General features: G+C 46.3%; 1 protein-coding gene across 1 annotated transcript in view; it reads right to left on the reverse strand.

Annotated features, from left to right (window-relative positions):
• Window positions 1-15,142, reverse strand: part of CUX2 (cut like homeobox 2) — a 265,234-nt gene that overhangs the window by 53,013 nt on the left and 197,079 nt on the right. The window contains exon 4 of the mRNA XM_079987653.1: window positions 14,658-14,736. Coding sequence (XP_079843779.1) covers window positions 14,658-14,736 — 79 coding nt within the window. The remainder of the gene's footprint in view (window positions 1-14,657; window positions 14,737-15,142) is intronic.

Genomic DNA, 15,142 nt, shown 5'->3' on the forward strand with positions numbered 1-15,142 from the left:
CTGGAGATATTTCTTTCTTTCCTGTTAAGCAAGCTTTTGATTCTGCTTAATTTGATTTATTGGGTTGTTAGTCTTGGCTTCTTTTCCTGCGATACCGCTATCACGCTGGTCACTGTGTATTTAACAATGGATGGTTCTTATTTTTTTAGAACTTGTTCTTATGCTTTTGCAAGAGACTTTTATAAGCAACCCCTTTCGGGATGGAAAGAACAGGGTGCGCATTTTTATGGAAATAAAAAACATTCCTGGCCTTGGAAAGTTTCCACCAGGAATGAGAAATCTCTTTCAGCCATATTCCCTCATGAGCAAATCTTTTGGGGGCCACATTCCAGTGGTGGATAGGGCCAGGCAACGGCTGAGACTCTTATCTGTGTACAGGTGATTATATTTCGGCCAAGGAAATGTGGAGGTTTCTACACACAGAGAGACACTCATCCTTTTCCCTGCAGTAACTTGGAGCACGGCCTTTAGTGTGGCTGCCCCTGTTCTGTGGAACAGCACCCCTGTTGAGATATGACAGGCACCTGCCATCTGCACTTTCTGGAAATAGGGTTTCCCAGCCAGATAAAAGGGTCTTGGCAAACCACTTGTAAGGGCTTTTGTCTTGTTTTAAATCTATTTGTTGTTTTTGTGTTTTCAACCGTTTTAAATTCTTTTATGTGCAGATCGCCTTGAGATAGTGGTTTAGAAAGCAGTGAAAAATTAATTGTATTAACAATAAAAATAGAAGCTGATACCCAGTGAAACAATTTACTCCTTGAAAGTTTTTAAAAGCCCAGGCTATCCAAAAAGGAAACCTTCCTTGGCTGTGTAGCAGGTGGAGGCAAATTTCACTCCAGCTAGCAAACAACACGAGCTGAAGTTCTGCCGGCCCTATAGTGGCCTCAACTGACAGATGGCCATCCAACCTCTGTTTAAAAAGCTCAAATGAAGGAGAGCTCGCCACCTTTCTGAGGGAGTCTGTTCCACTGTCAACAGATCTCTTACCATCTGAAAGTTCTTCCGTCTCACCCTGCAGAAGAGGGTGTCCCCTTCTTAGCGTATCACACTTTTGCAGCTCAGAGAAACTCCAGGAAACTGGAAGGCAATAAATCCCGAGCCAATAAAAGGGGCACCAGCGTCTTTTGCCTGTCTTATGATCCACCTGTAGGACACCCAGCTGTGGTGGATCATCAGCGAGAGACGTCGAGCGTAGCTGGGTTTGAAGCAGGGAGGGTGGAATAAAGGACTGGATAACTTTATGGCTGTTAATAACATTTGCAGCTATGCAAGCTAAGATAACGATATGGGCAATTAAACCTCATGCTTCAGGGTGTGAGCTGATGAGAATCCAATGGCGTTCACACCACGCAACCTTAGACTTTGTGTGTACGCTCTCCTTTTATTTTGCTGCCAGGGTGCTAGCAAAGGTGGCAGAATAACGGTGCTTAGAGGCCCAGCGAAAAGGATCTCAGGCAGCAGCTGGGACTGGGGAGGCGAGGATGCAAAAACAGCTCTGGATCTGGTCAAAGGTATATAAAGTCCAGCAACTTGCTTCCCACCGTGGTCAAATCCTACAAGAAGCCCCCCAGGCAGGGCTTGAAGGCAATAGTCCTTTCCTGCTGTTTTGCTCTCCAGCAACTGGTATTCTGTGGTATACTGGCTCTGCACATGGAGGTTCCCCAAAGCCTTCATGACTATCACAGCTACTACTGCAATTTATTTGCACAACAATTTGGGGGGCCTTAGCCCCCCTCCAAAAACAAACAAACAAACAAACAAACAAACAAACAAACTGTAAGCAGCGGAAATATGTATAGCAGAGTATAATGAAATGCTATAAATCCATCAGTAAGCAAGACTACGGGGACGCAGGTGGCGCTGTGGGTTAAAGCCTCAGCGCCTAGGGCTTGCCGATCGAAAGGTCGGCGGTTCGAATCCCTGCGGCGGGGTGCGCTCCCGCTGCTCGGTCCCAGCGCCTGCCAACCTAGCAGTTCGAAAGCACCTCCGGGTGCAAGTAGATAAATAGGGACCGCTTACCAGCGGGAAGGTAAACGGCGTTTCCGTGTGCGGCTCTGGCTCTGGCTCTGGCCAGAGCAGCGATGTCACGCTGGCCACGTGACCCGGAAGTGTCTCCGGACAGCGCTGGCCCCTGGCCTCTTAAGTGAGATGGGCGCACAACCCCAGAGTCTGTCAAGACTGGCCCGTACGGGCAGGGGTACCTTTACCTTTTTTTTAAGCAAGACTACACAGGACAGCAAAATCACAACACAGGAAGACCATCAGAACTCTTCTCTAATTAAGAGGATTAAAGGGGGCTTTGCACCCCACATTCTCACGTGTTTAAGGACTGGAAACATGGACAAGCCATGAACACTGTCTAGTAGCCTCTGTTCTTGGAGAGCCACTGGCAGGTGGAAGAGATAATACAGGGTAGACAAACCTAGACAGCATCTTAAAAAGCAGAGACATCACCTTGCCAACAAAGGTCCGTATAGTTAAAGCCCTGGTTTTCCCAGTAGTGATGTATGGAAGTGAGAGCTGGACGATAAAGAAGGCTGATCGCTGAAGAATTGATGCTTTTGAATTCTGGTGCTGGAGGAGACCCTTGAGAGACCCACAGACTGCAAGAAGATCAAACCTATCCATTCTGAAGGAAATCAGCCCTGAATGCTCACTGGAAGGACAGATCGTGAAGCTGAGGCTCCAAGACTTTGGCCACCTCATGAGAAGAGAAGACTCCCTGGAAAAGACCCTGAAGACCCTGATGTTGGGAAAGATGGAGGGCATAAGGCAACATCACATGGTGTAGGCTGGTGGATGATGATACTGTCCTGAGTGATATGGAGAGAAAATCTCTCTCTCTCACATGCACAAATATTTGAACTTGGAGTCATGCATCAAAGTCTATTGACCATGGGTTCAGCACTAGCAAAAGAAGTAATTCCAACAAATATTAAAGAATGAATGAATGGACTTTGTTGCCCAAAGATGTGGGGGGCAACCACTACCCTGGAGGGATATTAAATTCTTAAACACAGGCACACCTAGGCAGGGGCCCTGATGAATACATGAAAGTTTCCAGGCATAGGACCAAAAGGCACAAATGTTCGTCAATTTTGCATATGCAAAACTTGGAATTTAAATATTGCAGAAGGCAATCCAACTAATTCCCCACCCTAGTCACCCCAGATAATTTTAAAATGAATGAATTTGTACTCTGCCCCCAGATCACCTGAAATCAGCTCCTGATTAATTCATTTACCCCCCAGTTCATTTCCCAACAGGTCCTGCTGCGAATCAATTCAATTCCCCTCCAGTTATCCCCCTTCATTACTCTTAAATCATCTCTAGATATAGTCAGCTTCAATGTATTTCTATAATTTATTTCCCCCTACCCAGTAAGTCAGATCACCCCCCACAATTCAATTTCCTCTGAATTCATTACCCACCCTAAAAAATAAAAAGAGAAGATTTGGGGCCCATGCCTCAGACTTCTAGCAATGATCTGGATCAGGCTATATGATGGTGCCCATTGGTGATGCTTTAAGTTTTAATTTAAAAAACAAAAACCCAGAGGATATCCTCTGGTTAGATACTTTATGAGGAGATTAGAGAAATTCATGGAAGGGGAGAAATCTATCAGTAGCTATCAGCCAAGAAAGCTAAATGAAAGCTTCCTTATTCCAAGGTACTGAAGACATGGAGGACGAACCCCAATAAAACGTAGTTTGGTTGTTGTCACAGTCTTCCTAACAAACTACAGGGGAGGTTTCCCAGAGGCACCTGGCCAGCTGATGCTGGGAGACGGGTGCTAAACCAGGTGAGCTTTTGATCTAATCCAGCAAGACTATTCTTAGGTTTGAACAATGCCCATGACTCTGTGAATACAGCACAAGATATTATGGGCTGTCCCGTGAATCCGCTGGATGGAATAGCGGGAGAACGTTGCCTCAGGAGAGTGAGGAAAATTCTCAGGGATTCACACCCTGGCCGGCACTTTCTTGATCTCCTGCCCTTGGGCAGAAGATATAGAAGCATGATTCATCGCACCAACAGGGTAAAGAACAGCTTCTATCCGTGAGCTGTTAGGCTGCTGAATGAAAAGATAACAACAGGGCAACTGACTTCTGGGTTTGGTGGGTGTGTAAACGAGGGGAATTAAGACTAAGAGAGCTGAGTGGGGGGTGCTCGAGTAATCTCACTGTATACAAGTTGTACAAGTGACAATAAAAAGGACCCCTGACCATTAGGTCCAGTCGTGGCCGACTCTGGGGTTGTGGCACTCATCTCGCTTTACTGGCCGAGGGAGCCGGCTTACAGCTTCCGGGTCATGTGGCCAGCATGACTAAGCCGCTTCTGGCGAACCAGAACAGTGCACAGAAATGCCGTTTACCTTCCCGCTGGAGCGGTACCTATTTATCTACTTGCACTTTGACGTGCTTTTGAACTGCTAGGTTGGCAGGAGCTGGGACTGAGCAACGTGAGCTCACCCCGTCGTGGGGATTCAAACTGCCACATTCTGATCGGCAAGACCTAGGCTCTGTGGTTTAACCCACAGCGCCACCCGCATCCCTCAAGTGACAATAAAGTATTTCAATTCAATATCAAAGAGCGGTATAAGAAAGAGGGGCAGGTGGGGAGGAGTTGTGGGTCTGGGTCGCCACAGATTTTAGCTGAATGGCAGCGCATCTGCTTTGCACGCAGAAGGTCGCAGGTTCATTCCCTACCATCTCGAGGTAGGGCTAGGAATGTCCCCCCGCCTGAAATCCCTCAACGCCACTGCCAGCCAGTGTTGGCAAGACTGAGCTAGACGGACCCACAAGCTGACTTTGTACCAGGCAGCTGCCTGTGTTTCTATGACTCTGGACCCATTAAACCGGCTTCTTCTCTAGTGATCCAGTCTTCCCTTAGGATCCTGAATCCCAGCTGCTGGGAATTACAGGCGGGGAGAGGGTTCTTGTGCTCGAATACAGTGGTACCTTGGGTTACATACGCTTCGGGTTACATACGCATCAGGTTACAGACTCTGCTAACCCAGAAATAGTGCTTCAGGTTAAAAACTTTGCTTCAGGATGAGAACAGAAATCGTGCTCCGGCGGCGCGGCAGCAGCAGGAGGCCCCATTAGCTAAAGTGGTGCTTCAGGTTAAGAACAGTTTCAGGTTAAGAACAGACCTGTGGAACGAATTAAGTACTTAACCTGAGGTACCACTGTACTGCTTGCTGACTTCCCAGAGGCAACTGGGGTGGGACTGCATCAAAGCTGGGACAAACTTTCCCCTGATACTTTATATTAATGCTCGCTGGGGAATCTCTTTCAAATAAATGAATCATCCTGAGATGGCACAGTCTCTCTCTGTAAGACACCACTCTTATTTATACCTTTCTCCCTCTCTGTGGAACTTTTCCAGCAAAGCCGGAAACATATGTAACAAAATAGTACTTTAAAGCCATGCTTGCTATGACCTGAGACCACTAACGGCTAATTTAATTTGACTGCATTCGATGGAACGTTCGCAGGAAGAGACCAAACTCAGTCGGTCTTTGAAACAAGCCTTGCTATCTAGATCACCTATTTGACGTCCGGCCACGAGGAGGTGCTGTTGAACATTACTTGCAACCCCCAATTTATTCTGGAAACAGTTTTTGCATCAACCAGAAAAAAGGTATGGTGGTAGTGGGGGGTGACTTTACCCTTCTCTGTTCAAGTCAGCCTTTTGGGTAATAAAGTATTGACTCTGTAGGGCTTCTAGGAAAACATACACACACACACATATATAATGCAGGTGGATGAAGAAGAAAATAAAACGCATTTTGACAATGTCTTGCGAAACAAGGGGATTGCTAGGTACTTCATAGGCTAGGGGTACAAAGCCATGGCAAAAATTTGCATAAAAATGTGTATGCTAATAGATGCAAATTTAGGTCTCTAAGCAAATTAAGACAGTGGTTGGTTGGAGTCTCACTAGATCTGCTACCCTATGAGCAAGTTTTCTTTATTTTTTATAAATATACCCACCTAAGAGAGCCTGCAGTCCTAAATCCCATTTACCAGGGAGTAAGTCCCATTGAACTGTATAAGGCTTACTTCCAAACAGGCACAGTTACAACTGTGCGGTTAGTCAGGTCCATTCATTTCAATGGATCTACTCTGAGCATAACTAATGTTGGATGCAAGTATCAGAAAGACCACCTCCTTCCCCACAGGGTTTTCCTAGGGTAATTCCATCACCCTCAGCAGCTTGGGGTGTCGGGGACCCAGGAGAGGGCCATCTCTATGACAGCCCCTCCCCACAGAGGTGTTGGCCCAACACCTGACAGGTGTTGGCCCAAGTTAGGAGGATTCCAGTAGTTCCAGAATTCTAGGCAGAGAAGAAAGTGAAGGTGGCAAGATCAGCACCTTGGAGAGGGACCTAGCTGTGAGTTTCAGAACCAGGGTTAGTGATCCCGCTGCTGAGGCAGATCCTACAAGTTGTCGCAGCAGTATCCTGAAGCAACAGGCAGAGCTTCAAAGCCTGGGCTAGGTATGCTTGGTGGCTGGTCCAGACTGGCTCCTCCTTGTTGTCCTTCCGCTGGCAGATGAAGACTTTCTTATTCCAAGAGGCTTTTAGGAACTGACTGCTTTTAAGGAAAGGGATGGTGCTGTGATATTTGTATTGTAATTATCTGCATGTTTTAATACACACACACACACTTAATTATTTGTGTTTAACTGCTTTTGAATTGTTTTCCCCCTTATGTTTTTAGCCACTTCTATTTTATCTGTAAGCCACCTTGAGTCCTTGTTTGGGAAAAAGGTGGGGTATTAGCATCATCATCAATATCATCATCATCATCACCATCATGCCCCATGAATGTGATTAGTCATAGTGATCACGCCTTCCTCTGTAGCAACTAGCTTCTTCAATAAATAAATAAATTATAAATAAATTTTATTTATATCCCGCCCTCCCCAGCTGAAGCTGGGCTCAGGGCGGCTAACAACAATCAAAATAATCCAACGATTCTAAAAACATTTCATTATAAAAATTAATTAAAATCAAATTTATGGCAACCAATAAGCAAAATTCTGTGCAGATTGCCAGGGGAGGGGGGTCAGGCTGCGCCCTGACCAAAGGTCTGGTGGAACAGCTCTGTTTTGCAGGCCCTGCGGAAAGATGTCAAGTCCTGCAGGGCCCTGGTCTCTTGTGACAGAGCGTTCCACCAGATTGGAGCCGCGACCGAAAAGGCCCTGGCTCTAGTTGAGGCCAGCCTAACCTCTCTGTGGCCTGGGATCTTCAAGATGTTTTTATTTGCAGACCGTAAGTTCCTCTGTGGGACATACCAGGAGAGGCGGTCCCGTAAGTACGAGGGTCCTAGGCCGTATAGGGCTTTAAAGGTTAAAACCAGCACCTTAAACCTGATCCTGTACTCCACCGGGAGCCAGTGCAGCTGGTATAGTACTGGATGAATGTGATCTCGCAGCGAAGACCCCATAAGGAGTCTCGCCGCGGCATTCTGCACCCGCTGGAGTTTCTGGGTCAGTCTCAAGGGTAGCCCCACGTAGAGCGAGTTACAATAATCCAGTCTGGAGGTGACCGTCGCGTGGATCACAGTGGCTAGGTCAGGGCGAGAGAGATAAGGAGCCAACTGCTTAGCTTGGCGGAGATGAAAAAATGCTGCCTGGGTGGTCAAGCTGTTGGGTGGTCTCCTAAGGGCCTCCCTAATCCCCCAAGAAGTCTGTGGACCAACAGTATGTCCCCCTGGGGTTCGGGGGATGAGATATGGGCTCCACATGGGATGGACCAGGGGGTGGATCCATCTCCTCCTAGGATGCCTCATTGGTGGACTTTGCCTCCAAGGATTCTTTGGGGCCATGACAGCTGGGCTGCATGGGCAAAGACTCTCTGTCTCGGTGTCATCGGCCAGTCTCACTCTTCTGTGGTGATCAAACCTTCTTTCCTCACAGCTCGCTAGTTTGCAAGCCTGCTTTCTGCCCACCTCTGCGGTCTCTTTTCAAAATGAAGAAGCGACGCAGAAATCAACCAGACAATTGCTGGCCTCTTTTTAGAAGGCATAGAAGCTTCCATAACAGGTCCTGCATCTCTCCCCTTGCCTCTTGTACATTAACTGATCATTTTTAAAGGACTTTGTGGTGTCGCTAATCCTCATTTTAGCAACACCAACCTGGGCTCCGTTCACCATCTTTCAACGTCCTGCCTCCATCAAGAGACCCTTCACACTGCACGGTCACCCCACGTTAACAAATGCCTTCACATGCCGCTTGCAATTAATGCTGCCCAATGACATCACACCCTAAACAGTATCGGGTATTACAATACAGTGGTGCCTTGCAAGACGAAATTAATCCGTTCCGTGAGGCTCTTCGTATAGCGGTTTTTTCGTCTTGCGAAGCAAGCCCACTGACAGCTTAGCGGATTAGCGCTATTAGCGGTTTAGCGGCTTTTAGTGGATCAGCTGATAAGCGGCTTAGCGGCTTAGGAAAAGGGGGGGGAAGGGGGGAAACCCGCAGGAACTCGCAAGACATTTCGTCTTGCGAAGCAAGCCCATAGGGAAATTCGTTTTGCGAAGCGCCTCCAAAATGGAAAACCCTTTCGTCAAGCGGGTTTTCCGTCTTGCGAGGCGTTCGTCTTGCGGAGCACCACTGTACTGAGCTTTTGGGAGACATTTCCCTCTCCTTTTTAAATGTTGCATTACTCCCAACAACACCCTAAGAGGCATGTTCATAATGAAGAACAATGCAGAGGAGCAGCCTCTACACTCCACAGGTTCAAATATAACACATGCACACATGAACTCAACCACAGTGGCCCCAACTAACAAATTTCTGGCAGAAGTTTGTATGTGCAAAAGCAGTCATATTACAGCACACAGATGAAAGTCCTGCTTCTCCTCTGCCCAACATGTTTTCTCCTGCAGCTGGGGACAAGGACAGAATATAAGAGCTCCCCGGCTGGAACAGCTCCTGAGATTTCATTACGTGAGGCCCTTGCAAATATATCACCAGAATCTTGAGGTCTAGAATCTTGAAAGTTGGGATCCCAAGGAAGCTGAATTCTGGCCCCTATTATGTTGCGTACATCCCACATATTCCTAGCCCTGCCCTTTCTTAACAAGTTACTTTCTCCAACAAGTCTGTGGTTTGTTTGAATCTCCCCACCCCCATGAAAGCTAAAACACAATGAAGGAATAATCCATCACCACCATGCAAGTCAAAAGGGAGGCTTAAATCAAACCATCCTCGACAACAATGACATTAATTATGCTTTTAACACGATTTTACTGCTTCCCTTCCCTGCCACCCTCCCAGCCCAACACAGACACACACCCGTCCCTCTCCTCCATGCCACATCTGTCTGAACAATATCAAGAAGATTTATGATTTTTTTCCTTCTTCCCGTAATTACAGACACACAAGCCCGGGCTCACTTTATCAAAATACTTGCTGAGCAATCAGACTTTCTCGCTGCCTTTCTCCGCTTGAGGTTTGCATTGGCAGAAGCCATTCAAAACACACACACACACACACACACACAACCAAAGAAACACACCACCCCTCGAAGAAATCTGTCTTAAAAAGTGTTGAATCAGGAACTTGTTTGTTGCTTCTGAAATGTTCTACAAAGAATTTGCTTGTCAACAAATATACATGTATTTATAGGTGGAATACCTGCAGGGAAAGATTCATTCTGGGGGAGAGGAGTATTCAAGGAAAAAGGAGCAAGGGTGCATTGGGAAATTGCAGTGTGTGGCGGGTTTGTGTGTGACCCATCGCAAAGCACATAGTCCTTATAGTTTCATGCTCCATGATGAAATTTAAAGACAGGGGAGGGAACAGACATACACCCGCTTTGCCCAAACTCCTAACTGCCTGGAAAACGAATTAACATCCTTGCAGAAGCTCTCTTGCAGGACTCTGGCAGTTAGGAGCTCGGCAGACTCAGCTAAGCGGCACTCTGGCAGGTCAGGGTTTGGTTCTGGAGCAAGGAGGTGAGCAGAGGACTGATCTGGCCAGGGACTCTGGTGGGGTCAGACCCAGAAACAGATTCGAGAGTGTGCCATGCCCTTGCGGCTGACCCTGAGTGCAGCAAAAGTGGTCACCTTGATCAGGAAAGGAGAAAAGGCGGATGGGCCAATTGAGCACCATCCTACTGCCAGCCAATCATAAGAGGCAATGCTGTCTATTTCTAAATTTCTATTGGTGACTGAGTGGACCCTGAGAATGGGCACCAGTCATGGACCATCACAGCGCTGGATTATATAATAAGCTGACTAAGCAAGTGTTCGAAAAGCACGCCAAAAAGTACAAGTAGATCAATAGGTACCACTCTGGCGGGAAGGTAAGCGGCGTTTCCGTGCGCTGCTCTGATGTAGGGTGTTCCATTGCGCCAGAAATGGCTTAGCCACATAACCCGGAAAAACTGTCTGCGGACAAACGCCGGCTCCCTCAGCCTGTAAAGCGAAATGAGCGTCGCAACCCCAGAGTCGTTCGCGACTGAAGTGAACTGTCAGGGGTCCCTTTACCTTTACCTAAGCATGTGTTTAAGGCACCAGCAAACAACAACAACAACATATTTATATGCCATTCATTTGACTGGGTTGCTCCAACCACTCTGGGCAGCTTCCAACAAATTAAAGCAAAGCAAAGCAGGGGCACTGCCAAAAATGAGAAATTATTGAAAGAATTTGACATTTGGCATTCCCCCCTCAACCCCCACATCGAAACTATAAATCATGGGAAAAATCAGAACTTTGTGAGACTTTCTTACACTCCACTTTCCCTGGTCTCCTTTTATCACTTCCTCCCACCTAAACCAGGGGGACGTTCTACTAACATAAATCAAACCAATGCAAGGGAATCAGATCTTTTCATGTGTGGCACATGATAACCAACATTGCAGCATGCCATGTAAGCTTTGTGCCATTTTGAAAAACAAAATGTTATTTTTAGTATTTTTATTTTGAGTTGTATACGGGGGCAGGTGCTTTAATCTTCCCACTCCTTAGGGCCTCTAAAGGTCTTAATCGGGTGGTACATAAATGTACTAAACTACAATAATAATAAATACAAGAATTAAATAAACGCAAGGGAACTGAACACAAGAATCAGCCCCCCAAAGTCAAAGGATCACGATAACTACAAAACAAACCAATTCCGAGCACTGCTGACATATCCAGTCTTTGGCATTCTAGTTCCAAAACCCAAACAAGCATTGTCACTTTTTTCATCAATAGTATCAGAGCTATTTCTTCTTTGAGCCACTTCTGTTAATTTATTCATAGCTGCAATTTTGAGTATTTGTTCCTTTCTGCAAAAGGTCTTTTTTCTCACTGTTGGATAACCCCTAATGTTCCTAGGCAGAATATTCATTGGAACCTCTCGTGAGGCGAGTGTTCTGATCAAATCTTAGGACCTCTTTTGTCCTTGCAGATAATATAAGAGCTGCCACACTGGACTGGACACACATGAAGAAAACTAAAACAAACAAAGCTGGAATGAATTTATAGAGACAGTAAACGGAGCTGCAATATTTAGCCTGCAATCCTTCTGAGTTACTTCAGAGTAACTCCAGCTGAACTCAGTGCCATTTACCGTATTTTTTGCTCTATAAGACACACCAGACCACAAGACACACCAAGTTTTTGGAGGAGGAAAACAAGAAAAAAAATATTCTGAATCCCAGAAGCCAGAACTGCAAGACGGATCGCTGCGCAGTGAAAGCAGCAATCCCTCTTGCTGTTCTGGCTTCTGGGATAGCTGTGCAGCCTGCATTCGCTCCATAAGACACACACACATTTCCCCTTACTTTTTAGGAGGGAAAAAGTGAGTCTTATAGAGCAAAAAATATGGTACTTCTGAGTGTAGAAGCATATAGGAATCGGATTGCAGTGAAACCATTTACAAGAAGGAATGAAAAATATTTTAATCAACATCGGCCGAGAACTAGAGCTCCACCCTCAGCTTCAAACAATGGAACCTTTTCTCAGCCCCCTCACTGACTTCTGACATTCAATCAGGCATAGCTCACCTGTTTGCAAGCTAATCTTCACAGCCATGAGGACTAGGTAGTTGTTTCCCTTCCGGATTTCAAATTCCAAAATCTGGGCTTGCAAGTGGTAAAGGAAAGGTGGATAAACACTGCTCCTGCTTTACAGCTCCATAATCCTTTTGTCAAACGCACACGGATGCTACTCACAACAAGGAATACCTGAGAGGTATGGCCATATGCATCGCAACACTTCCAACCCACCCCCGAACCCATCAAATCTAAATTCCATTGTCTGCCCCTTTGCTGTGAAGGGAGTTCAGTCATCTTAGTTAACTTGCTGTCAAAGAGACAAGCGCAGATCGCGGCAGCGTTATTACAAGGCGAGAGCAAATGTATTCCTTTTTTATTGTCAAGACAGATTTGGCTCAGGCACTGAAATACAGCGATAGCAAAAGATGTTTCCTCTTGTCTGTTCTGCTACCTCTTCAAAAAGAACACGGGGGACACCAGCTCACCGCGAGCCCTTCCTGCCATGCAGGGAGCGATAGGCGAGACCCGACGCAGCGGGGGAAATGAAGTCAGAAACGCCGGAGGGGCAGGTGGAGAGACGGATGCTCAGTGATAAAGCCACTCCTGCAAAACTTTGCACCTTATGGTCCAAATGCCCACACCAGGAAAAGACAGTTACAGTGACCACCTATAAGTTAGGTCTGCCAAATTTAATGGGACAAAAACATGTGTCACTGATTAGTCAGGCAACATTATTATTACTGTTATTGGGAGAAATTCAACATAGTGCTAAGAAGATTGTTCCACCAGCCCAAGCATTTCTGCTAACCCAATACAGTGGTGCCTCGCAAGACGAAATTAATTCGTTCTGCGAGTCTCTTCGTCTTGCGGTTTTTTCATCTTGCGAAGCACCCCTATTAGCGGCTTAGCGGCTATTAGCGGCTTAGCGGCTTAGAAAAAGGGGGGAAAAGGGGGGGAAATCGCAAGAACTCGCAAGATGTTTTCGTCTTGCGAAGCAAGCCCATAGGGAAATTCGTCTTGCGAAGCACCTCAAAAGACGGAAAACCCTTTCGTTTAGCGAGTTTTTCGTCTTGCGGGGCACCACTGTAGAATGATCTACTTTCTCCTCCAGGGGTTTTCCCGGCACCTCTAAGCCAAGCCCATTTTACTTTTGGAGGGGGCTGCAAGGGGGCGGGGAGAGGGGGGAAATCCCTGTTGCATTTGTAGATGTCCTTGTGCAGGCTTCTGCTGGCATGACTAGTTAGCTGAACCTGGCCTATCATTGTATAATATGAATATATAATACACTTACTATATAATATATATGATACAGTCCGATCATATCTTATGCATGATTAAGCTGCGCAATTTCAACCTTGTGTGGCTGAATGCTGGCTGGCTGCAACTGTGCAAATTAATTGCACTCAAGGTGACAAGCTGAAAAGTTAATTTTGTGCTGGGTTTTCCTGGCATGGAAACAGCTTTTGCGCTTCCCACCTTGCTTATTGGGCTCTGGGATGCTTTCCTGAGATCTTGCAGGAACTCAAGAGGGACTCGTGATATTTTGCAAGCCTCCCGGAGCCTGGTAAGCAAGGCAGAAAGCTTAAAAGTTCTCTGTTTTGCTTTGGGGGGGGGCATAGCTCATCTTGTGCACTGGCTCTGGACGGACAGTCACACAGGGGTGGTTTGAGTATAAAGTGGTACCTCAGGTTAAATACTTAATTCGTTCCGGAGGTCCGTTCTTAACCTGAAACTGTTCTTAACCTGAAGCACCACTTTAGCTAATGGGGCCTTCCACTGCCGCCATGCAGCTGCCGCATGATTTCTGTTCTCATCCTGAAGCAAAGTTCTTAACCCAAGGTACTATTTCTGGGTTAGCAGGGTCTGTAACCTGAAGCATCTGTAACCTGAAGCGTATGTAACCTGAGGTACCACTGTACGTGCTTTTGCATTGACACCCCCCCAACACAACCCCTGTGCAATATGTGATCATACTGTGTAATAGTAATTTTAATATGTATTGTATAATATCATCACAATAATATATGTACTTATAGCAGGCATAGGCAAACTCGGCCCTCCAGATGTTTTGGGACTACAACTCCCATCATCCCTGACAACTGTTAGCTAGGGATGATGGGAGTTGTAGTCCCAAAACATCTGGAGGGCCAAGTTTGCCTATGCCTGACTTATAGAAACAACAGCCAGACAGCATCTTAGAACAGGCATTCCCACTTCACATTCTCCCAGGAGGGGTCTACTGTGACGTAACAAAACATGCCTTCAAATAAGGACTAAGTTAGAACTTAGCAAATATTCACCATCACAAGAACTAGCAACTTTCAAAAATAAAATCGGAGAGATCCAAATCGACTCTGGGTGCTGAGGAAATCTGGAACACCCCCAGCAAGCAGCTCTGATGACACACAAAAGTAGGAAGTGAGGATGCACTGCAAGGGATGAAAAGGCTGGTTATCATTTGTGGTTATCATTTTCATGGCACCGTTAATATAAAAAGAGGCTTAGGCATCTTGTTAGCCGGCACCTGTGCCTCAGCAAAGGCATCCTGAGGATGCTCCTGTGAGCAAAGGCTTCTGGATAATCATAACTAGGCACTCAGAACAACAATTCTGCCCTTTCAGAAGCAATTCCGCGAAAGGAGCCGAGGTGAACCATACCTGGAGCTTCAATCAGTTGCTTGTAAACACTCAAGAACGCTGCTTCTGCTTCTTTGCTTCTTTTACTAAGAGCAACCACCTGAGGGGAAGATAAAAATAACAGTAACAAAAACCACGCAGGAACCATCAAGAGAAATGCAGTTTTCTCCCATAAAGTTGTGCTCTCAGGTGAAGACACTGCAAATAGGACAGCCCAAGACAGCTTGGGTGCCGGAGGCAGAACCACCCTGAAGGTGGTAAAAAAACATAATAAATTAAGGAATTTAATTTATTATTTAATGAATGCCCTGTTTCCTCAGTCTTGCAGTGATGTGTAGTCGTCAGAGTGTCAGAAGAGGACCAGGAAGCGTGAGGTTTAAATTCTTGTTTTGTCCCTATCTCACCTCACAGGGATCTTGAGAGGATAAAATGCGGGAGGGATGAGGGGGCGAACAATTTCTGCCTCCCTGAGCTCCTAGAACAGGGGTCAGCAAACTTTTTCAGCA

The sequence above is a fragment of the Podarcis cretensis genome (genome assembly GCF_951804945.1).
Source record: "Podarcis cretensis genome assembly, chromosome: 8".
NCBI lineage: Eukaryota > Metazoa > Chordata > Lepidosauria > Squamata > Lacertidae > Podarcis > Podarcis cretensis.